At 42.3% G+C, this 24,775-nt stretch overlaps 1 protein-coding gene across 4 annotated transcripts; it reads left to right on the top strand.

The window, feature by feature from the left end:
* Positions 1–276: 276 nt before the first annotated feature.
* On the top strand, positions 277–24,528 carry cobll1b (cordon-bleu WH2 repeat protein-like 1b). Of its 4 annotated transcripts, XM_034573914.1 has the most exons (15): positions 281–764; positions 969–1,049; positions 15,192–15,380; positions 16,723–16,927; positions 17,019–17,244; positions 17,877–17,921; positions 18,006–18,100; positions 18,256–18,492; positions 18,623–18,752; positions 20,623–20,845; positions 20,941–21,029; positions 21,412–22,113; positions 22,144–22,817; positions 23,750–23,893; positions 23,983–24,528. In XM_034573914.1, exons 1-14 carry the CDS (start codon positions 724–726, stop codon positions 23,855–23,857), a joined length of 3,045 nt encoding a protein of 1,014 aa, XP_034429805.1. In that variant the 5' UTR covers positions 281–723; the 3' UTR covers positions 23,858–23,893; positions 23,983–24,528. The 4 variants fall into 4 exon arrangements, with proteins under 4 accessions (XP_034429804.1, XP_034429805.1, XP_034429806.1 ...); XM_034573913.1 differs by having other exon boundaries at positions 277–764; positions 21,412–22,817; XM_034573915.1 differs by lacking the exons at positions 281–764; positions 969–1,049 and adding an exon at positions 8,357–8,510 and having other exon boundaries at positions 21,412–22,817.
* The last annotated feature ends 247 nt before the right edge of the window (positions 24,529–24,775 follow it).

Here is a 24,775-nt window from a genome sequence, read left to right as displayed (position 1 = left end):
AGAATGAATGATTGAGAAGGTAAGTAATTCAGACTAGTGGTAGTACAAATATTACAAGGGAGTTCTCAAAGGACTATATCAAAATATATCAAAAATATTACATCACTGATCTAAGATTTTGAATATTAATTGTAAGTTGAAATGTTTAAATTGTATTTTTGGTGTTGATATTTATGGGGAGGGGGGATTTGTAGTTCCCATGTTTGACCACACGGTGTCACTGCAGACAAATGAAACACTTGTTAAAAGGAAGTTGAAAACAACAACAAGAAGCGCTGGTGTGTTTTTGTGTGCAGCTTATTACTCAACAAACCAACGATCTTTTTGTGTTGTTAGTCCAGATATGATTGTGTTACGTGAACATGGGCTCCGTGCAGTTTCCTCAGGATCCTCCGCAGGGAAGGTAAAGTGAGCGGATCACAGAGAGAGAGAGAGAGAGAGAGAGAGAGACGCCCCCACTTCTCCAGATCTCAGTCTCGGATGCACCGAGGGAAAAAAGTTGTGTACGATCATGTGAGGAGGGAAATGATTTAGATGTGTTGGACTGTGGGGTTCAGAGTCAGGAGGAGCACACAGACAAAGAGACACACTACACCACACTGCAATGCGCTGCGTAAAGGCGTAAAGACAGAGGACTTAAACGGAAATATGGATCATTTATCCAAACACAATGTGTGCGCAAAGGGCTCCACAACACAACTCGCCCTGCCGGTTTGAACACTGATGGAAGTGGACAACTGCATCGACAACCAACTGCATTCATGGTAAGAGACGAATCATTCGATGTCTAGTGAGAAGGAGAAGAGCAATCTGTTGATGTGGAGACTAGAGAAGATGATCTCATGAGGGATTCGCCCACATTTCAGTGTCGGTGTTCGCATCAGCTCAGACTAACCTGCACAACATTCAGTATGTGAGCTGCTGCTGCTGGAAATGACCTGTGCCTTTGTGTTTGTATGTGTTTTTAGTCCGAGGGATTTTGTTAAACCTATGAGTTTCGTCATGGATGATCACGGATCCCTGCCCCATCCGCGGAGCTCAGCTCTGAGGTATGTTCAGTGTATCTGTCATATGGATCAGCAGCTGCTGCCTTCTCTGTTTATTTTATCACAGGGAAAATCAAGAAGAACTAATGGGAGCATGTGAGTCCAGGAGCCTTTTATACTGTTAGAGGCCTAAATAGGTTATTTTATTTTGTATCCATCCTTTATTTTAAACAGGAAGGTTCTGTCACTGGGCAGCACTGAAGTAAACTAGAACCTTATCTTGGCCAAACAGTTCCCTCATGAAACCACATTTAAATTCACCACGTCCAGTGTTTTCATTTAGATCTGCACTAAATTGCACACACTCATAAGTAGCAGTCCCGTAAACATGCTGGGTTCTTCTCATCACGATCCACGAGTCGTTCTCTGACAAATCAAAAAGTGGAAAAATGCTCACGTAAAAGGAATCCAACCTTTAATGGATTCCTCCTTGGGTCTTGCTCCACCCCTCCACAAAATGTCATTGGTTTAGTAGTTTTTACATTATCGTGCTCACAAACAAACAAACAAACAAACAAACAAACAAATGCAGACGAAAACACAACCTCCATGATAGAGTTTCAAATATAAATAAAAGAAGGGACAAAATAAACACACAGAAACATACTAAAAACACAGCAAACAGATTAAAACCAGAGAACATACATAGAAACATATATAGCAATCAGTGGCTAAAATGAATTAAGGAAAATATAAAGCACATGTTCCATGAAAACTTATAGAAAACTTGACTTTAAAAGATTTTCAAATGGGCCAAGAGAGGGTAATGATTCAATAAGTTTAGGATGTCTTGCAGCTCATTCCAAACATGTGGAGGCTGAAAGCAAAAGGCACATTTCCCCCGCTCTGAATAACTGAGTCAAATATAAAAAAATGTAAATTTAAAAAACAGCTCAAGTAGTAAGGATGGCCCAGAAATTGTCCGTTTTTTTTCAATGTACACATCGCACCACAAAATCAAGTACATCTCTCCGCGAGCGTCGATCAGAAGGAAAGACCCAGTGTGGAAAACACACAATTTAAGGCACGAGCATAATGCCACCTTTGTAAATATAGAGGCATTTGCACACACACAATTTCAACACATTCCTTTCACCCAGTCCAAACGCAGCAAAGTCACAGTTGTTGCAGACGTTTCCAACCTTTGAACTCTGCTCATTTCCTGCTCTGATTTTTCTTTTTTTTTTTTAACTGAGAAATTGCCTTGACCATATGTAGAGGTCATGGGAAGTATTCTGCAGGCAAAACATTCAACCTCCTCTGTCTCTGTGATTGGGCAGGACCATCTTTTCCGTTTCTCTGAGGAAGTCTTGCATCTGCTGGACCTGAAACCGATATTCTATAAAGCACTCATTTGTCATGCCCAATAGTCAGAGCGTTCACTGTGAAAATACGAAAAAAGTGCTGTGAATATATGACACAATGGAATTTCCCATCAGTTTTGGTTCACGAGTTTAGAGATGATGTCAGCTGCTTTTATTCCAGTGGTTGGAATCATTTAAAAAAAAAAAGGGGAGTGAGTTTCCAGACTTCTTTTTTTCTTTAATCTACAGTCACTACTTTGGCATTCAGGAGAGATCTACCGAGTTTTTGAGATTTTAATTAGAGGTGAGAATTCAAACATATGATAGTTTCCAATCCAGGATTCCATGAGAGTGAAGTTTCCACCCCTGCCCTGCATAATAAAATTTTCCTTTTGTGGAAAAAAAAAACTAGCATTCAGTACACAAAAAAACACACACACACCCTCCTGGTGTTGCTCGCAGTCATATTTCATAAGTATTTTGTAATCTGGGAGCGTGGCCACACTCCCTGGCAGCGGCGAGCAGCAGACTACCTAAATCACTCTGTGGTCTGACTGTTTTAAGTAAACCACACTCTTCCATAAGCTGCTGGGGTGTGGGTGAAGACACATGTTCCCAGTCTTATTTGTGGCTTCTTATATGTGGAGCCAATATATGTTATATTTGGAGCTGCAGCCGCTCACTTTTTCAAATGCAGTCATATATACAAAGCTTTCCTTGTGACCTCATAGAATTTGGTTTTACTTCAATCAGAACCTTAATTGTAAAAGCATTTACCTCCGCCAAGGAGGTTGTGTTTTAGTTTAGCCGTATTACGCCAACACGACAGGACAGATACCACAAAACTTGGTGGAAGGATGCAGTACGGGTCAGGAAATAACAAAAAAATGTTGGCAGATTCGAATAAATAAATAATTAATCAAATAAATGTCTTTGTTTGCCACAGAATTCATTAACTTTAAAGGGATAGCGAGGATTCACATGGACGCACCCTGAACGCCACTGTCACAACCACGTACCGAGTGACAGGTACACAAAGTAAAAGACCGATTCTCGAGGGGGAGAGAGAGAGAGAGAGAACTGCATTGCATGACACCTGCGTGTACGTGCACAACTGCATCTGAAACTATGAGGTCTGACTGTCTGCGAGGATGCTAACAACTTTAGGGACCTTAGCACTGCGCAAGGCTAATTGAGCAAAGTCCCAAGTGAGAGATCTGACACGTCATTATGAGAGCGCACTTCTTGTTTGTTGGTTAGCAGGATTGTGCAAAACATATAATATGGATTTTCATGATATTTTGTGGAGGGGTTGGTCATGAACTAAGGAAGATGCCAATAACTTTATGGATCTTGATTTAAAAAGAACCCACATGCTTAAGGGACTAATATTTACCTGTACGTACAATTTTGTGCAGATCCAAATAAAGATCCAGATCTTGTGAATTCAAATGTGGTTTCACAAGAGGAATGTTGGGCCTTGGTGGAGGTATGAACTCTACTGAGTGGCATTCTAGTTTCTATTTTTGTCTCTGTAAATGTATCAAGACGCACAAGTCTTCCTTCGTTTGTATTCTAACAGTGCACGGCTTGGAGCTCGGAGCCCTGCTAAATTGGACACACCTTAAACCATGATCTCACATGGCTGGCTTTCCTCAGGGCACAATGTGGAATTAGTTAAGGTATCGTGAATCCCCACAGCTGTTTCCCCGACATGCAGGCAGTCCAAGGGCACAGCTGCTCACATGAGGCCACAGATGAAACTCATGGCGAGATTGACTGGCCGGACTTGAGATAGCTGAAGAAGATGGGCACGATGGAGTGGAAACAGGAACGATGAAGATTGAAAATGAGAATCCAGGGCTTTGAGTGGACTGAAGCATATTTCAGTATTCCTCCTTGCGATTATGCTCCGAGACAACAAAGCTGTCTTCATTCAGAAGGAGACTTAATGTGGTCCACAGCATGCTGCCTTCACAGAGCCTACTCACATCATCTGGGGCCAAAAAGCAAGATGAAAGATGTCATTCAAACATACCCACCCACTATAGATGCAATAAGGCAGAAAGGAAAATCAGAGTTAAGCTCGGCCTGTTGATGAGCTGGTGGATCATTTCTGCTTCACGGGGCTAAAACAGACAAAATGGCAAACAAAAAGGGGAAGGGGTGGGGGGGCGAAGAATGGCTGGTCTTTGTTGCCACACTGAAACCAACGCACTGACCGTAAATACCAGTGAATACTCCTCACTGGACAGTTATGAACATTATGAAACGCAGCGTGTTGGCATTTACAGTCATTTCCTTCATATCTCTAAATTAGACATAACTAATAAGTGTTTGTATATGAGAGTGTTGTGCACAGCGGCATATTTAAACAGATTGGCTGCACAGATTCTGTCTGTACACTGACTAAACAGACTGGAGGACTTGGCCCCTCATTGTTTCTGTTATGCGCTCTTCCAGGGCACAACAGTTGGACGCCTCCCACTCTCAGCCTGTCTAATACGAGCCAACATGAATACGACCTTTGTGCGCGCTCAATGGGAACTTTTATTTATCTCCAATAACATTCAGACATTTTACGTGACAAAGAAACAAATTGCCTTGTTTTGCTTGACCTTTATTATCAGTGTTTGTCTTGTTCAGATGAGATACTGGACGTGTCGAAAAGGCCTGGGCCCCTCACGTCTGGCACTGGCTGAGTAAACTGCGGCTTTGTTTAACGAGACGTTGACAAGCTGTATAGCAATTATCCAACGGATGACAAATCACGGAGCCAAGCTTACACTAACCAGGCACAAGATGGGGAAGTGTACACCTTTGAATCTGTTGGTGGCGCTCTCTCATTCACCCAGAAGCTTGTGCACGTGGGTTCTGTGGTGAATGTAGCGTCGGTTAATACTGTCTCATCATGAACCGTCGTTATTATGCAAGCATATTGGTGCGTGAAGCAACTTTGCATTAAAGGTCCAGTCTCTTTGTTTCTATTGCAGCTGTATTTCATAATGTACTATGACTCTGAGGTGCTACTTTTGGATTAAACTGCAGAATCTGGTTGAGTAGAAATACACAAACTTGTAAATTTAGGTCATAAATAGCTCAGTCAGGCCTTTTTTTTTCATCAGAGGGAAAGTTGGAGGAAAGACGTAGAAGCTCCTCCTCTGACCACGACTTTAAAAGATCAGGACGGACGGATGTTGTTCTTGCATGTGAGAAATGGGTGTAACCCCAGTGACAAATAAGACAAAATGTGGAGTTTTCTTTTTGTGTTCCACAGCTCAAGGGTTGTGCAACTCTGAATATTTGGTTTACACCGAACAATGATGGAAGACACTGGATGTGGCCGTTTCAGTGCAGAATCAGACATCAGGAACCTCAGTTCATACGATCTGATGGAGAGCATGCCTTTTGAAAGATTTCCTGCTGCAGACAATACTGCATTGTTTCAGATGAAAGAATGCAGTGTGATAGTTATAATTATGACTCAAAGGGGGGACAGTTTATCTTAAAGAAAAAAAACACACATCTGGTCAGTCTGAGAGGTTAGCGGGGTAATTACCTTATCTTTTCTCTGCAAGCTTTACAGGACTATAATGTACAAAACCAGCATTTACCAAACTTTTACCTTCTTGACATGTTTGTTGAATGGAAAATGTTTTATTCCTGCATCAACAGGCACCAAAACATACATTCTGCGCATATCAGGGAACAAACACTGGTACCCGTGCATCTGTGATATCAGCAGATTTTATCGGCCAACCGATGCATCGCTCGGCTCTAATCTTAGATCTCATTACCCAACTGGCTGGAGGTCACAGTGGGCTGAGATCTTACTCTGCCTCTGCTGTAGTATCAGACACTAGAGTGCAAGCGTGGGCTCCACAGGGAATACGTAACGCAGTGAAAATGAGCTGGATCATGAAAATACTGACTGGCACCGAGATTTCTCCGAATGCTGCCTGTTGGTGTTGAGGACACTCAGGGGATTTGAGTTGAACCAGGCCTGTGCTGGAAAACACCGTGGGAAAAAGTTTTTTGTTTTGCCCTGCAATAATAAACAGTACACAACGGAAGTGGGAAGTTCTCATCGGGTCCCTGTGTCCCCCCCCCCCCCCCCCCCCTAATCTCCCCTCACCCCACACAGTTTACACCATGATGCTAATGGCCTTTCCAGACCCTCTTTAAAAAAACAAGTTTGCTCTGAGTGACTTCTCATCAAATTACCAGCTGTGGCTCTGTGGCCCCATGTTTTGTCTTCTCTCAGGGGACACCCCCCCCCCCCCCCCCCCCCCCCACTACCACCACCACCACCAGTCTAACTTCTTAACTCCTCCTTCCCGCTCCCTCACACCGACATCTCCGCGCTCGCCACTTAACCTCCTTATCAGTGAAGGTATTCTGTGGTTGTTTGCAGAGCAGGGCGCACATTCTTAAGTGAAAGTGTAGGGCCGCTGACTTATTTCACAATGGAAAGTCAAAGTTATTGCTTCCGTATCAGGCACTGAACAGTCTGCTGGACAAAGCCGACTTGATTTTATCAAGCGCTTCAATGACATTTGCAGGAAAACAATATTCATAGTGGAAGTCATAGAGTTCCAGACAATAAGTTTGAAACTTTATTTTTTACATTTTTAATCGGGTGCTTTGTGATCATAGGAAAGTCACAATAGGCTCCTAATGAGGCTCAAAGCCAAAGTCACAGCTTGGGTTTGTAATAATCTTTTCAAAGCAAAGGAAGCAGAGATAAAACTGTTCATTCACTGAATATTTAAAGTACACAAAGTATGTATATGCAGCTAAAACAGGCCTGTATGCACATGTTATTCCTCATTTATTTTCTTCAGTAAGCGTGAAATGGGGAGAGTAATGAAGGCCGGGTCGGAAAAGAATCTGCTGGGGTAGCCCCGTTATTTCCTCCGCCAGTGAGGTTATGTTCTCACCCCTGTCCCTTTTGTTTTCTTGGTTGGTTTGTTTGTAAGCAAGATTCCTCAAAAAACAACTGAATTGATTAACATTAAACTTGGTGGAAGCACTTGGTATGGGTCTGGGAGGAATCCATTCAGTTTAAGTCATATCCAGGGGCGGAGCCAGGTTTTTTAACATTGTGAGATAGAGCATTTTCCTTGATTTCTCAGAGAATAATTCACTTGATGAAAAATAATCTGGCGTGTTTAGGGAACTGATATCTATAATTGTGTGTGAAATTTGGTGCAGCTTGATTGAATTTAAGATGACTGCTTATTTCATCAGCAACTTATACGTTTCCCCATTGTAGACTGAGTTTTTATTTATTTTTATATTTCAATCTGTTGATTAAATTAACAATGAAAACATCTGCTTTCTCGGCCAGGATCTGTTGAGTGCCAGGTGCTGACGGCCTCTTTTGACAGCTCTTATTGAAAAAAGCATCCGGACTTCTTCATGAATATCTGTGTTGACATCAGGATATTGTTGTAGTCGCAGCTTTTGTGTCATTTGTCATATTCCTAGTGGAACAGTGTTATCTGGAGTCATGGCTGATTATCGATCAGATAGTTTTATGCCTTGAAGTGAGGAACAATGATCAAATCATCACCAAACAAACGTGAGGCCCGTCAGTGTTCAAATGGAGGAAGGGCCGACTGTCAGGAAGTTGAGTTTCATGCCTCTGTTAGTTTGAAACACTATTGGCGTTGTTATGCTCAACTAACAAGTCCTCTTACATGGTTTGGAAGTGAGTCAGTTGTGTAGAACTAAGGTGTGGTTCTGAAAAGTTGGCAGAGTTTCTCATTGCATTTCATTGTGAAAAGTAAATAGAGGAGAATTATCTGATTAAATTAGGGAGTGGCAGGATTCGAGAGGACACTAATGGAGATAAGGGACACCTTTTTAATTCTCCTCCACTCATGATTAAAACACATCATGATCACTCAGCCTATCTACACCAGTCGTTTAACCAACGAGAGCTCACACAGTGTGGCTTTCACTGTTGCTCCTCTGGCCCCACCCACAGGTTCATGTCTGCACAGGGAGGCAAAGCTGCTTACCTTTCTGCTCATGACCTCAGGGGGAGGTAGCTACCGACAGCGCCGGAGCTCTCAGAGACGCAGCGAGGGGGCCGACCGGATTTGTTTCAGGGGAGACATATTTCTGATGTCACAGCTTGGGTGTGGCATTAAAGGTGGGCCATTTTTTTTGAATTTTTTTTAAACCTACACTGATACTGTTTAGTCTGTCTGAGTTCTCATGGGAGACAATCGCAGCAGCATGGAAATGATTTGAGCGGAGACGGCGTCAGACAGAGAGGTAAGAGAGCGTGGAATGGAGGGTTGGCAAAGTGAGAGGAAAAGCAGGTCTGTCACACCTGCTCTCCACGTATCTGCTTCTCATTGTTATGTCTATAGGATTATCTTAACACAGCACTGAACTCCTCTGAAAGTGTCAGACAGCACCGTCAAATACATTCTTGCACTTTCATTCTTATCATAGAGACAGTTTAATATGACCGTGGCATGTGTTTTGACTTGAAGAGGAGGGTGTGTTGGACCTGCTGCACTCTGGCATGTTTGAACCTGTACATTTGACTGTACAGCCAGCCAGTGCACCGCTGCCTGTGCAGTCGTGTGCTTTGGTCGCCGGAGCATTGAATTGTTGCTCTCGTTTCTTAGAATAATCTTGGTGTTGTCAGAATGTGTGCCTGGGCAGAAGGACCCTTGTTGGAATCTTGTTTGTTGTTTTGGTACATGAAGCCATCATGAATCAGAAATCCCTAAGGGGCCGTCCTGCTGCTCAGCAGCTGCTAACATACCGCAGTAGGCATTCTGCATAATCCCCAGACCCTCAGAGGGAAGTTTCTACCAGTGCTTTGGTCCGGTTTCTTCTCTGGGCTGCTCCCACTTGATCATTGTTATGTTTGATCAAGGACTTTGCCTGAAGGGAATTTAATGGATTGGGTGGAGAAAAGCAAACAGAAGTGACTGAGATGTTTCTGGTAAAAGTCATGCCAGCTGGAATAAGGTCTAAATGAATTCAGAGAAATTCATTTTTGATTACTTTAAGAAAGGACAGTATTGTATTTCCACCATTCTTTCAACCCTCCCCCCTCTCCTGCTGTCATTCTGTCTGTTTCACACATAAGCATTTCAAGTATTTTTACACGAGATGTAGCATCTGGATCTTCTGCAGGCCTTTGCTTCTGCTTTCCTTTATCATTTTGAGGCTCATCAGTAAAGATTTAGCGGAACTCTTACCGGGCGTATCTGAACTTTTGGAGACTTGCAGGCTTTTCTCAACTGTTTCAAGCTGTGTAGCACGTTTTTGTCAGGTGTGTGGCACACCACCAGACATCTGTTTGAACTGACGCACATATTCAACTCACAAATCGATTAATGGCTTTTGTTAAATCCATCACAGGAAGCCATCAGTAGTTTGCAGTGTTAATTTGGATATTTGAGTCCATTTGTTTGCACCAGTGAAGTTCACATAAACATCGTACGGTGAAACAGTAAATGGCAGATCGACAGCAGGCCTGTTATTTCCTTGTAGCCTGTGATCAGGCCTGTCACGAACGGGTCCTGTGCTATTGAATCGGCTTGTTTGTGAGTGTCAGACCTCCCAGGGAAACCCGGTGAACGAGGCATCAGCACAGTCAAGCTTCAACACGTCTCCTCACATTCAGCAACACATTCTGGGCTTCTGAAAAAAACAAAAACATACAGGCCTGGAAGCCCAAAACAAACCAGCCTGTGTGTCTGTGTCTGTCACAGCCTCGAGGTGTCTTGATGAAATCACTGATGACACAGCTGTATAAACTGGGCTGACCCTGAACCTGAGGCGTGGGGGTTGTGCATTTTTTCCCCATGTTAATATATTAATTGTTCACAGTGACCATTTTTTATTTCCATTCATAGCTAATCATATAAGAACCGGATCAAATCTAAATAAATCTACTTACAAGGTCCAGTTTTAGACCGTTTGTCACAATGTGTGGAAAAAGAAAAGGTTATGATCCCATTGCCAAATAAAGAGCCAGATTCATGAAACTGGGACTTTGTACCCAGTGGAGACCACAGAGTAAATGTCTGTTTTAACTAGTCTCTCTGTTTACTTGCTCTGCAGGGAATTCATGGTCATCATGCTGGTTTCACATCAACAATTTCTTATCTGTTTAGTATTATTTATCTCACACTCCCTTATATCTCTATACCCTTCTAAACTGCCTGTAGAGGTCGACTTTTTATTATTCACAAGCCTTAAATGTGTTAAAACACCACTGCTGGTTCCTAGAGGTGGCGGTGTCACAGTTTCTGTGGCATCCCACAGTAGTAAACGATATTGTTGGATAAAATTAACAACATGCGGACAGTTTATCTGTTTTTCAATCCCCCAGGGGGCTAAATGTTTGGACCCAGGGGGGAAGTACCACCCTGCTCTGCATCTGCGTACTCCACAGATGTTATGTAAATCAGCCTGTTTCATCATGCAGTTCTATGTGAAGTGGAAATTTGAGTTGTGTGTCAATCTTAGTATGTGTGATGGGGACAATGAATATAGACAGCAAATATCATGGGAATACTGACATGACTTATTTAGTTTTTGGGATGTTCAGATTTTCTCCAGGTGAAGCAATTTGAGGCACAGCTTACATGTGCTATATTGAGTGATATTTAGTCAGTTTTATGGTCATTTTTATATTGTATATAAAATGTAATATGTCAATGCAAAAGACTATCAACAGACTTCAGACTGCATTTAATCACCATAGTCCAAACAGTTGGAGGACAAAATGATTTGATCATTTGTTAATCTAATCATTGCAACATATTGAAATGCAAATATCTCATCACCAGCTCTAACATGTCATCAAAACTGTGGGAGTCATTTTAGTTGATTGATAATCCTTAGTAAATCCCTTTGTTTCACATACTAGCTGCTAACAGGAGAACTACAGTCTTTAGATAAACAACATAATATAAAATACATGGCCTAATACATATCTTAAAAGGTTTAAAATAGATTTATCAATACAGCATCAGTTTGCAGCCTTCTCCTTCTTCCCTCTGAAGTCTCCCCTTTATAATCCAGCAGCTCACTGCAACAGGTTTCACTGGGTTATTGGGTGGAAATGAGGACGGACAGATAGTTAATTTCTCATAATGTCATCCAGATCAAACACGTGTAGTACAAAGCTGATTAAAGAAGGAAACGAAAACAAAATCTAGCTAATCCAATTTATAATTTTTTTTTAATCCAATTACAGACACGAGAACACACGTCTCAGGCATCATGCAGCATCTGTTACTTTCATGGCATTATACTGATGTGTTGTGAAGTTTTGTCCTTGTTTAGAATGACATGCACCCATAGTTTTGATGTAAATTAATTAATTCATGTCTATTAGTATGTCTGTGTGCTGTGCATTTCAAAAACGGATGTACAAAATCTAAATTTGGAAAAAATCATCTCACACAAATATTAGCATGTTAAGAATCCTAACTAGTTACTACCATAGACTCTTATAAGATAAATTATCCCAGATAAGAACACTGCCATCGTCATTCTCAGCTGTCAATCTTGACTTTTAGCATGAAATAACTTATTATAAACCAAACTTACTGGAAAAATTAAAACTTGAACATACATTAGTGTGATGAGAAGTAGCTAAAATGGCCGAAACCATCTGTGAGAAAAATTGACTTAGAAATTTGGTCCATGTCCCATGTATTAACATGGAGGATGCGAGATTCATAAGCTATACTGCAGCCAGCCACAAGGTGGTAGATAACACTTTGGCTTAACTTCTGGGGAGCAGTCACATCATCCATCTTTACACCCATCAGCCTATGGTTATTACTGACAACCATTTTGTTGAGAGAAGATCGTGTAGACCTCTTTCCTCGGGACTCCATGTTAGCGAGACAGTGGAAAGCGTAAAGGGTATTTCTAAAAACATTCAGAAAGATTTTTTGTGTTTTTAAGTTGTTTGCCAGAAAAGAAACCAAGGGAAGCAAAGTCTTCGTAGCGATGCTTAGGTATTTCTGGTACAATCTGATTTAGGGGATAGCTACTTTGGAAGTAGTTAGTAATCATTTAGAACCTATGAATGACTTTGTACGTAAACACATAGATGACGTAGTGAATTAAGGAATAGCTGGTGCAACCCAATCCTGTCCTGAGTAACCAGGTCGTGGGTGAACTTGGCATATGTTCCTCTCATTATATTTTCTGAGACAGATTCCAGCTCGTTACAGTTCACACAGCAGAATGATGCTGGTTCCTGGATGGTGGCTTTATTTTTCCTGGCTCAAAGATGAACAGCAAACAAGTGTGTTTCTGCTGCGTCCATCTTCTCACTGCTTGATGTTTTTCGGCTGCTGCCTCAGCTCTTCTTGCGATGTCTCAAATTACTGAGTATCGTCCTGTTGTACCTTGGACGATACTGGCTGACCTCGGACTCGACTTCATGGATTTCAGAGCAGTTGTTAAAAGAATACAAGACGATAACGCATTAAAGCAATATTACTTACATGAGACTGATCCTTTGTGTGAAACTGTGAAGCAGTGAACACTGTGATAGTTGTTCTGTTTGTGACTGTGGCATATTTCATTTTATAAGAGAAGTATAACTCTTGCCAACAAATTCAAGATGGCAAATACAGTATATTGTAAATAGTGAATGATTTCACACACATGCTAAGTCTTTAAGGTCTTGGTTAACAGTGTACCAATAACATATTATCGCTAGTGGTTATAGCAATAGCTACCATAGCAATAACATGCTATAGCCACCTGAGTCTGTGATGGCTGCATGGCTCACTGAACACTAACCCCACAAAGTTAAAAGATGTTTTTGTCAACATATCTTTTCACACTTCAGTCCTCGTTGTTATTCTTTTTAACTGCTGCAGAATTACAGGAAATTTGATTATGTAATTGCACCTTTCAATGGGGAATAGAATAGAAAAGAATAGAATAGAACGCTGTTGTCCGCCAAAGTGGAAAATTTATTTCAGCTCAATAAACAAGCAACAACATGAGGACAGACAATCGTAAAACCGAACCACAGTGACAGACACAAACAACATACAAACAACAGTGGGCTGTTATTAAAACAGGCACGTGCACAGGGTTGCAACAGACCATGAAAGAAACCTCACAGACAGCAGACTGTGCAGTCATCGGCCCTGGATCAGGTGGAAAGATCCCAACTGGGCCCCAAGTTGTTAGGGACACACACCCAGGTCGGATCAGCCTGTGGCAGGCCTGACTCAGAGGAGGGCATCTTGTGATTAAAAGGCTGAAACACATCCGCTGATGATCCCTGACATCTGCTGGTGGTTGTGTTGAAGACATACAAGGGATATTCACCATGTCGTCCTATGTTATACAAGTGTACACGGAAATGTTCTTTTCATGGCTTCTCTGTGGAATGGACGTCACTTTATGGAGTTACGAATACTTAAGGCACTCGGAATGAAGGACTTGTATTTATATTATTATGCATTCCCTCTCACGGCGGTATTTAGTCCCACACAGTCATATTATTAGTGCAGTATATTCACAGCTCCAATTAATTAATTATTCGCATAACGTGGTTCCAGTTAACACATTTGAATAGCTACACCTTGCAAATAGCAATCTCAACAGTCATGACTGAGACTTTTGTGTGCGATGTACGTTGTGACCTCAGAGGCTGTGCTGATGTAATTCTGCTTTTTATAACATATCTGAAGAATATGGTACCTCTGAATGAAACACAACAATGTGTGTTTGTGTGTGTCCAGTGATTAAGGACAGCCGTCCCCGTAGCAGGACTAATAATCCTTTGCTAGACGTGCCTCATCAGAGCCTGTGACCTTGCATTGCTCGGATTCCTTTGTTTGAATGAGCAGTGCCCCCACGTGAGACTTCACAGGCTGAACTTCAGGCCACTGCGGGTCCGCAAACACTGACTTAATGTTTCTGAAGTCGTCGATACCTCGGCTCACTGCGCGACTTGATGGCGTTACAGTACGATAGCGTGGCATCTGCTGAGTTGATGTAATCTTGTGTTTACTTAGTATTTTTTTTTTTATCCCAGCATCTGCAGCTTTTCATGCCAAGTGAGTGGCGACACAAAACAAAATGGCTCACAGCTAATCTTCCAACATTGTAATGACGGCCTCCGTTCAAATGAAAACAATGTGTTGTTTGCCGTCAGCAGGTTTTATTGTTCGCCACTTCTCAGGAGCATTATGTGAAAGGTGTTATTATTTCACACAATTACTATGTGTTACTGTCTCACAGCTGATAGAAAATCTTGGCAACAAATGGAGTCAGTGGTACAGTCAATAAAAACGATTAGCCTATGTCTTTCTTTTTTTTGCATCATATGAGAGTCCGTAACTCTCACATGACTGCTCCTGCTCTCTCTCCCACACTTTATTGACACAGTTTCCATTAATGCCAGGCCCAGACAAACCGTATGAAATGAGAAATTTCTATCTTGCGCCGCATTATTCGTCGCTCTCTCTCACATGTCCGTCCGTTCGCAGCCATTTCTTCAGGCTCGGTGAGTAAATGTGTCCACTGGGTCGTCTTGTGACCTGTTTGTAAAGCGGACTCGAGTTCTTTCATGTAGTAGCTTCACTGCCGTCTAAAACCTGAGGGAGGAAAAAAGGATTCCTTTCATGCTGTCTGCTGCACTTTGGATTTTCAATCAGGTTATTGTCTGAAGGAGCAGAAAGCATTTTTGAAAAAACGAACACACACATGCACACAAGTGGAAAACCATACCCAGTCATCTTGAAACTGTTGAGTGTGCCTGGGCCGTGAAATCCTGAAGCAAATGAGAATAATTTACTCTTTCTTTTCCTGAATGCAGGGTGTCGACCAAAAGCAAGGCACCGTCCCCGCCAGGACTAAAGGATCTGGATTCCCCAGGTTTCTCTCAGTGGTACCCAGGAAACCCTCATTTAACCATGGACCAGAAAGAGAACCTCATTGATAAGGACCTCTCTCTGGTTGTGGTTTTGCCTGGTGGAATAGAAAAGATGACCACAGTCCATGGCAGGTACAGTAAAATCACGCACTACATTTTAAATGCAGATAGTGGCATATATGCAACTCTTTTGCTGAATTTGCACATAAAGGATGATTCTTTTTGAGTGAAAATTTGGCAAAAACACCATTGTGTATTTGTATAGACTGAACAGACCGTTCATCTACTTGGCTTCACGCTTGGCACATGTATTGTTAATGGCTCAAGGATGTGCAGTGTCAAATTTGGTGGGTTTTGGAGACAAAATACATTCAATATTAATTAATTTTGAATAAACTGGCCACCAGCGCTCTGTAGCAGCTGTGGCTGGAAGTCAACAACTGATTCTCTAAGGGTTTTGCCTACTGAGTCGGTGGTGGTGGTGGCGTTCAGTGGTTCCATATGGACTGAGTCATGCAGGTCACTTTTACAGAACTGCAACCAGCATCACCACAGGCCAAGCAAACAGGCCATTCCAAACAGGCAGGATTAGGGGGAACAGGAACTGCACTAGTTCACAGTTTAAACATTACGCAATGACGCTGATGTCATCACATAAAGTCACATTGAGTCAGATAGGTGGAGTCCTTGAATGTGTGGTTTAAATTGATATGCATTCATGGAGCAGAATGGATTTCATTATTACTTTATTTTTATTATCTCATCAAATTACATGAGAATGAACCAATTATCTGTTTTAGATTTTCTCATAATAGAATTTTACATAGCGTATATAAGTCATTCATTTCAGAACAAGGTCTGCGTGTCCTTCTGGGAGTCGACTTTCCATCAACAGAGTTTACTCAAGATATGATTGTCTGCATCACAATGCACACTGTTTACAAACACTCTTTCACAGGTATCTTTTGCAGCTCAGCCCTCTTGAGAAACGACTGAGCCCAATCCGATACGAAAGGATTAAGCACTGAATTCTTCGCCTTCTTTTCTCCCTCTAAAGCTGCCCTGCACAACTGATTTAACGCTTTATTTTGAGGATTAAGTTTAAGGCATTGCGTTTTAACTGTATTATCCATTTCAGCAAAGACTCATGCGTCTACTGTTGCCACTGTTAGCTTACTGTAAATTTCGCTTTATGTTGTTTCCACATATTGTGCATGGTTTCTTTAAATCTAAATGAATGAATGTACCAACCCATGAAACCAGTGGACTTTTCTCCAAATTAACCAACAACTGTCCTAAAAATCAAAGGAAGTGATTATTTGATGTCGTTCAACATTTAATGAGGAATCAAAAATTTCAAATCATTTGTATTTTTTCTTGTGTGTTATATTTTACAATGTGTAACTCACTTTCACCACACTACGGCCCTCTTATGGCCTAGAAATGCTTATTTTATTCCCTCTGTGTCTTTCAGCAAACCCCTAATGGATCTACTGGTGACGCTTTGTGCAACGTATCACCTGAACCCATCGAGCCACACCTTAGAGTTGGTCACCGCCAACAGGAACAACATCAAGCTCAAGCCCAACGCTCTCATAGGAACTTTAGATGCAGAAAAGATTATACTTAAACCTAAAGGTGAAGATAAAAATAAGAAGACAAGTCCTCAAATGCCTGAGGTACGTTAAACACTTTGGACACCACGCTAGCACTTATTCCCACTGCTTCTTTTTGCTGTGTATGTTGAGTGGAACATTTTCTGTTCTCCAGGCAACAGTTCGGATGGTGATAAACTACAGGAAGACCCAGAAAACAATACTGCGAGTTAATCCCAGAGTTCCCTTGGTCGAGCTGTTACCAGCGATATGTGAGAAATGTGAATTTGCCCCGGAGACCACAGTTCTGTTGAGAGATGTCCAATCACTTGCGCCGCTGGACTTGACCAGTTCTCTTAATGACTATGCATTAAGGGAGGTTTATGCAAGAGACACAAAAGGTGAGTGATAATGTACAGTTACATTACATACCAATACCTCGTCAGCTCACTTAAGCCGTTATCAGATATGAACTCTCAGAATTGCCCCCACACTTTCTCCGGAGGTTGCCTTTCACACATGAACAACGCAGCTGAAACACTGAAACTCGTGGAAAATTCAGGCAGAAGCAGGAAGTCACGCATTGTTTCCGCTGCGGAGATCACGTGTTTTTGTTTACAGGACATCGACACCCGCGTCTGCTCTTATCCCCCAAAACTCTCTTGTCATCTTTGTCGGCGTCCTCTAAGTGTATGGCTCCATTTTTTTCATCCTGATATTGTTGTTTCTTTTCGTTTTTTCATTTTTTATCCGTTGCATGTTAAAATCGTCATCAACCCCCCCCCACTTGCTCAGGGTGAACCCTTCGGCTGATCTCCTGCTGCCTTCTCACATCGGCTCCTCTGGACTTTTACAAGGAGGCCAGGCAGAGAAAGTCCACACAAAGTCCAGAGGCTCTCACTCGGACATTTGCGTTCACACATCCAGCCCATGTGGAGAATGTGCATGTCTGAAAGCAGCTTTATTGTGTGTTATTGCTGTACTACACACACCACTGGTTCTGTACAAAGTCTCATGCCTGTTGTTTCTGCAGGCATACCTGGTTCTCCTGTGTGTCCAGCCTCACCAACTCATACAGGTAGTTCTGTTTGCAAACTCTATGATTGATATCAAGAGACCTGTCGTATTTCCAACTAATGATATCTTATCATTTTTTCCTTAGGAATGGTCATGCCCGGCAAGGCTAAAAATCAGAAGGAGAAAGAAAACAAAGGCCTCTTCAGCAAGTTTAGAAAGAGCAAGAAAAACTCTGACCAGGTACTTTTTGGTGCATCGATTATGCAAAGATACTGATGTTTTAGAGAGTAACCTTCAGAGGGAGGTTTCTTTACTTTGGTTTGCCATTGGTTAGCGTGCACTTTGGTGTTTGTCCTCTTTATCATTGCTCTGATTGGATGTTTGCTCTTTCAAAGGCCACAACGGCCAGTGCCCCGGCTTCTCCGGTGCTCGTGAGTAAGCCCCGACCTCTCAGCATGGCCTTACCCAGCACCAACACGTCTCCGCTCAGCTCTCCCATGAGCCCCACCGACGGGCCAAAGAAGAGACGTGCACCCCTGCCTCCGATGTTTGCTTTTCAGAGCGGCGCCTCGGACCTCAGCGCCCGCCGGAGAATCAACTCTGAACCCAACACTCAAGTGGACGGTGACCTGGTGAGTGGACTGAAAATTGAGCTCTGAAAACTCACCAGCCATAACTTGCAACATAAATGGTAGAACCACAGTCACAGAATTTCTATGTTTTGCTGCATCGATTGTACCTAAAGTGAATGCTGTCACACAGGCGGCTGGTTTAAGTCGGGGGTCTTCGGCGGAGTCTTCCCTGAAGAGAACCAAACGCAAGGCCCCCCCGCCCCCCTCATCCCTGAGTGCTGTCGTCCCAGAGACGGTTCCTCTCGATGAAAATGTGCAAGGTTTGTCTTTGTTTACATTCTTACTCAGCGTTTCCTGTGGGTTTCTATGACCACTCACTCAGTTGGTTCTTCTTTTCAAACATGTCACTGCTGAGTGGAATATGAAATAGATTGTCTGGTATTTTTGTCATGTGCACTGTAACCTCCATGACTGTCCTGGTCAGAGTTTGCAGCCCACAGCTTTTTCATTTGATTTGACTCTTGTGCCTCCTAGTGGCCGCTGTAGTGTAGTGCTTCATTAAGCCCCCGTGACATAGGAGACATGGTCATGGGAACTTTATGTTGATGGTGAGAGCATGGAAGAGTATTCATCTAAATAGGCTTTTTGTTTAGCGCTATAGGATCTGCTTCCACAAATAAGACTTAGTGCTGCAGCAGCTCTGTCAGCATGTTCTCTCTACTGCCTAAAATCCCAAACCTCTATAATAACAAAGAATACTGTTCCTGAGAAGTTTGTTTTTACTACTTTCCAATTTTACTCTCGGGTCTGAATTCTTTGGAACTTTTCCTCTGATGTTTATAATTAACTTGCTTTGACATACTTTCCTGTGATTGTATAGACACATCAGACCCTCACTGTATTGTTCTGAGAGGTAAACACCACCCATCCTGCAAACAGAGAATTTTAAAGAGAAAACAATGAATATTAAGAAATATTTAAACCGAGGTTTGACAAAAAACAATCTTTTATTCTTTAATGATAAAAAATGTACTTCCTCTTTTCTTTTTCAGTAAAATAGGGCAGCAAGATCTAGATGTATATACCACAGATAAAGCGCCCTTATTTAGATTTTCAGTTGCTTTAAGCACCATTAACTTTAACTAGCGTCCTGTAAATATATCCAGGATCGATATCACAGTTTTCTTTATCTCTCTTTTGCATGTTTTCTTTATGAGTTTATTCTTGTTGTGTGATCAGAAACAATCTCAGCTCCAAATCAACCATAGCAGCATATTATTAGAAAATGTAATCGTAAGGGTTTCACAACTCCGTTCTGCCTGTGTACACCACTATCTCTGTTCTCCCTCTGCGTCCACAGTTCCACAGTGAGAGATCACTTCCTGTGCTGTTTCCCTAACAGCACCACTGTGGCTCAGTACATGTAGAGTTCAGAGGCTGAGAACACTGAGTTTTGTTTAAGTAGCCTTGAAATTCCTTTTGCTGCTCCCTGCTCCTCTGTGATGCACTTCCCCGAAGTGTTTAGAGCCCGACGAGAGGGAAAAAGAGAAAAAGATTCTAAAGGAGAATTCATTTGTTTCTTATTAGAAAGGGTGAATGTGTATGATACTCTATAGCTGCTTTCAGACTCTGGATATTCTCTCTATGTGAGAACGCAAATGTCTGAGTCAGTTGCTCCAGACATTCTCCAGAGTTTCCCCTGTCAGCTCCCTCGTGAAAATTCGACAGACACCGATGAATATGTCAACCTCGGAAGACGATGAGATTGGAGAGCTTTTGGTGAGAAGGGCCAATATGCTGGTGTCGATGTGTTAGATCATATCCTGCCTCCTGCATGTGTTCTACTCAGCCTCCCCCCCACCACATGAGCACTCCAGACATGTTGTAATGAACACATCTGACCTGGACCATCTCATGCTGCGTTCTTCATATGTGAAAGGCAAAGTCTAAGCCAACTTGTCTTAGACGCTTAGTTTCTCATGCTTAAGATGGGAAAACATTATCAAACAAAACAAATATAATAACTTAAAACAGTTTTCAAACTTTAAAACTTTTGCAGACCGAGCTAAGAATTTGAAAACATTTTCAGATGCATGTGATCTGAGACACTCGACTGATCCGCGGTTTTAATGCTATTTTGGTTAATGTGACCTGTTTTTAACTGGTATCCTTCATGATGATGTTTTACAGGAGGTGCAGCTGCCAACACACTGGAGGAGATTATGGAGCAGGAGGAGACGACTCCCCCGGTAATTTCTGCAACCGCTAGTGATACCCAGGGAGAGGACGGCAGCCTCAGTGCCTCCGCCGATGTTTCGCTGCAGTCTCCGGCCGCAGATACTGAGATACCGGGCCCAGTGCCGATGGAGGGCAGTGAGGAAGATCAGACTCGTGATCTGTCCTCAGATGGCAAGTACGAACTGTAGTACGACTTCTCAAGGCTGCGCCCCGTTGTTTTTCATTCATTAGCATTGGCAATTCTTTTATTTTTTTACATTATTTTTACAGTCAACTGCAGAGCACAGTGGATAATCCTGCACCACTCAGTGATGTGACGACAACGGCTGACACAGACTCATCTGAGCTGGCAGATACAAGTGAGTTTGCTCTTGGGTTAAAGTGGTATTTACGTTTCCATTATGCAGATGTGAAGATTCCTACAAGTATATAGTATAAACTGAACCTATATATTATATGATCTTACATATTTTATTGTTCTATATTTATCTATTCATGTTCCATTATGTTACCGTCATTTTATCTGCCTGGTGTTCTTCTTATTAAAGCACTTTGTAGCATTGTTAAGATTAGAATGGCCCTCAGACAATGGCGCAGACCCCCGACAAGGCCCGATAGTCCCCGTAAAATCAATTAAGCCTCTACAAAATTGCACACACTCATACATATCAATCTTTTTCATCAATATGCATGAATTATCTCCTGAGAAAACAATTTTAAATGATTTTATTTTCCTCATAGACGATGGTCCAGGTAGAGTTGAAACTGTAATCCAACAGCCAATCTGTGAAGAGTCTACGGCTCAAAGTGTTGAGGGTGATGGCCGCACTGAAGCCGTCAGCGTCTCTCCGCCTGTGATGCAGGAGGCAGAAGCACAGGCCTCCGTTCAGGCAAACACTGAAACCCTCGGGGAGCAGGCTGACAGGTTGGAGAGCCCGGTGGCCATCAGCACATCACGCCCCGCTGGAGGGGATGCTGAAGTGCAAACCGATTTCACACCGTTCCCTCCACCTCCACCACCACACACAGAGGAAGTTCCCTCTGCAGCTGACCCGCCCCCGGGCGAATCATCGGGGAAGCAAGAAATGGCCACTTTGACGGAGGAGCTGGACCTGACTGACCTCGAGAAACGCGCCTTATCCCACATCCCGGAGACCTCATCGCGTCAGGAGTCAGAACCAAGTGCCCCTGCCGCAACGAAGGCAGCAAATATTTATGCCACAGACTCTGAGCCAAAGCCCAAGCCTTCCAATGAGCTGACAAGGGACTACATCCCCAAGGTGGGGATGACAACGTATACCATCGTGCCTCAGAAATCTCTGGAGAAGCTGAGATATTTTGAAGTTGCTCTGACACTGGAGGCACCCCCCCCAGCCCCAGAAGAGGGACTTGATATTGGTTCTCTTCAGCTGGAGGAGAGCACAGCACCAAGGGACCAGTCGGCGGACTCAAAGGAAAAAGGCGAGCTGCACCCGACTGCACCCAGGGAAGACTTACTGACTAGCACTGCTACTGCCCAAGACACTGTTAATGGAGGTGCACCTGAATCTACTCCTTCCCCTGAAAAGATCTCATCCCTTGCTAATGGGGCGTCTCAAACGGGTTCACCAACAGAGGTCAAGGAGATGAAAATTCCACCCGCAACTAAACCTAAGCCCGGTTCTTTCCGCTTGGCACAGCATAAAAAAACACCTGGGTATTATGTAACTTCAGCAGCAGAGAAAAGATTGAGTACCAGTCCTGGCTATGGCCAGAGGGAGGCTCCGGGAGGTGTAGACAGAGCAGTGTCACTGCCCCCTCCTCCCTCACCTCCTGTGCAGTGTCAAGAGGAGACGACGGGGACCAGCAACGTCCAGCTGAGCCCGAAAGGGGAAGACAAGAATGCTGCCATCATGCGTATGACAAGGCAAAGCAGTTTGCCATGTAAAGAGCCACGTTTGGGGCTGAGCTTGGAAAAATTGAGAAGCTTCGCAGCCCCCAGGCCCTATGCCCCTGTAACCCCGTCCCGCTTTGCTCAGGCAGTGACCTCTGCAGTGAAAAGGAGCAAGTCCGTATCCCATGGACCAAAGTCACCTCAGTCGCCACCGATCTCTCCGATTACAAATCGCTCGGCAGCCGTAGAGACAAAAGGATCGTCTCAGCTCAAGGTTAGTTCTGACAGCATATCATACATTTAATTTGAGTAGAAGATCACACTGCATTTGCTGATCCGAACACTTTTTTGTGGTGTTACACAGATGTGGGACACAGTCAGCGGACAATAGATCACTAAACAACAATTCAGCCACTTCACTTATTTTTCGTTATCCGTGCAGAGTATTCCACACAGAATAGACCTAATGAGGAAGGATGTGTATCCTCTTGCTGTCTGAGCTTCAGGGAAGAACCTGCAGTTGTGAGGGCAGACTGCACTGTAATCCACAATTCTTTGTTAGAAAAAAGAAGAGAAAAATAATTGGATTTTTTTTTTGTATGACTAAATTATGATTATCATGATGTTTCCTATTACACATTGTATTCATTTTACATTTGTCCAAGTAAGAATTTCTTTAGGCATTAAAGATCATTCTAAGATAGTTCTAACACTGCCTTGCTTCGTATTGCCATTTGATCAATTTTTTCTTTTTTTTAAATTTTAATACTCAGAGTTGATATTGTATCCTGAGTACCTACAATCTTTGATTATTTATGTGCATTATATTTTGACAGGAATAACTCTAGTGCATGCCAAAGGTAATCCTGAATATACACAGTGTTGTGATGTCCCAGTACTTTTTGCACAAGACATCTTGGATCTAAAAAACAATCTCAAATGCAAAGCTTGTTGATATGGTTTGTCCAAAATTGTACATAGTCTGTGCAAATCAGAAAATAGTTCACATTGTCCAAGAGATCATGATATGATGTGAAGTCTCTGTAGCCGTGACAGAAATACTGCACTTACTTTTGTTGGGCCTATATAGTTGTTTTATTAGCTCTAAAAATACATGCAGCTTTGGTGTCCTTTTTCTGTTTCCTCTTTATATTCTCTGGCACAGTTAGTCCTCAGTGACATCTTTTCTCTTTTGCAATGTTGCAGGATGAGGAAAACAAAGACAGTGACAAAGACTCCGTTCTACAGGGAGCAGAGGGTGAAGCACCAACTTTTAGTGGGATTGTTGAAATGGAAGGAGAGAGCGGTCCATAGCAGTGCCTTGAATCCCCCGACGATCTATCATCTACTGTGAGCAAAATCCTGCACATTTCAGTGTGATATAATATGTAAATGTATGTAGAGCACATGGATGAAATATTGTGTTTTCTTTCTTCCAGGAGTAGCTTATCCTGTTGAGTTCTCCCGAACCCTTCACCCCACGACACAGAAGCGGGAACTGTCTTTTCTTTTACCTCTGCAATGGTGTACATAAAATGATGTATTTTGAAAAAATGAATAATTGGTGTATATTGGTTTATTTCTCACTCATCATTAAGCACTACACCAGGGCGGACTTGCATATTTTCCTGCCTCGCTTTTATTTTGTGTGATGAAGAATATCTTGCATTTGATGCATTTCGGTTTGTGTGGGAACAAGAACATTAAATGAGAACAATTCTATAAATTATTTGACTGATTTTCAAGAGTTGTAATATTATTGGATTTATTCAGATAACATGCTATCTAATAAAAATACTGGATGTATAGGACAGAACAGGTCTGAGCCTAAGGTACTTAAATGCTCCTTAGATTATACAGTAAAATCTATATTTAAGTATTACAGAGTTGTGATTAAACTATGCAGATGGACACTGTTGTGCACAGCCAACCTGTTGTTCTTGTCAAGCGCAATTGTTATGAATAAAGTTTTTTTTTTGTTATCATTTCTGTTGTCTTTATTATTCTCATGTCTTTCAGTGGGTCTATGTGTAAACAGATGAAATTGTACCCTGTTCAATACGAGGCACCATTTGTAAAATGTGGAGAATTCTTTAGCTTTGCCAGATGTAAAAAAATAAATAAATTTGCACTACTTTTTTTGTGGAAAAAAACAACGCTGTGTATTTAGTGGCCAATTACTGCATTTGCAATAGTGCTTGCTTCTCAAGTTCTTTGTTTTACATTTACATT

The sequence above is a fragment of the Hippoglossus hippoglossus genome, chromosome 21 (assembly GCF_009819705.1).
Source record: "Hippoglossus hippoglossus isolate fHipHip1 chromosome 21, fHipHip1.pri, whole genome shotgun sequence".
Classification (NCBI taxonomy): Eukaryota; Metazoa; Chordata; class Actinopteri; order Pleuronectiformes; family Pleuronectidae; genus Hippoglossus; species Hippoglossus hippoglossus.
This window is presented reverse-complemented; position numbering and strand designations above follow the sequence as displayed.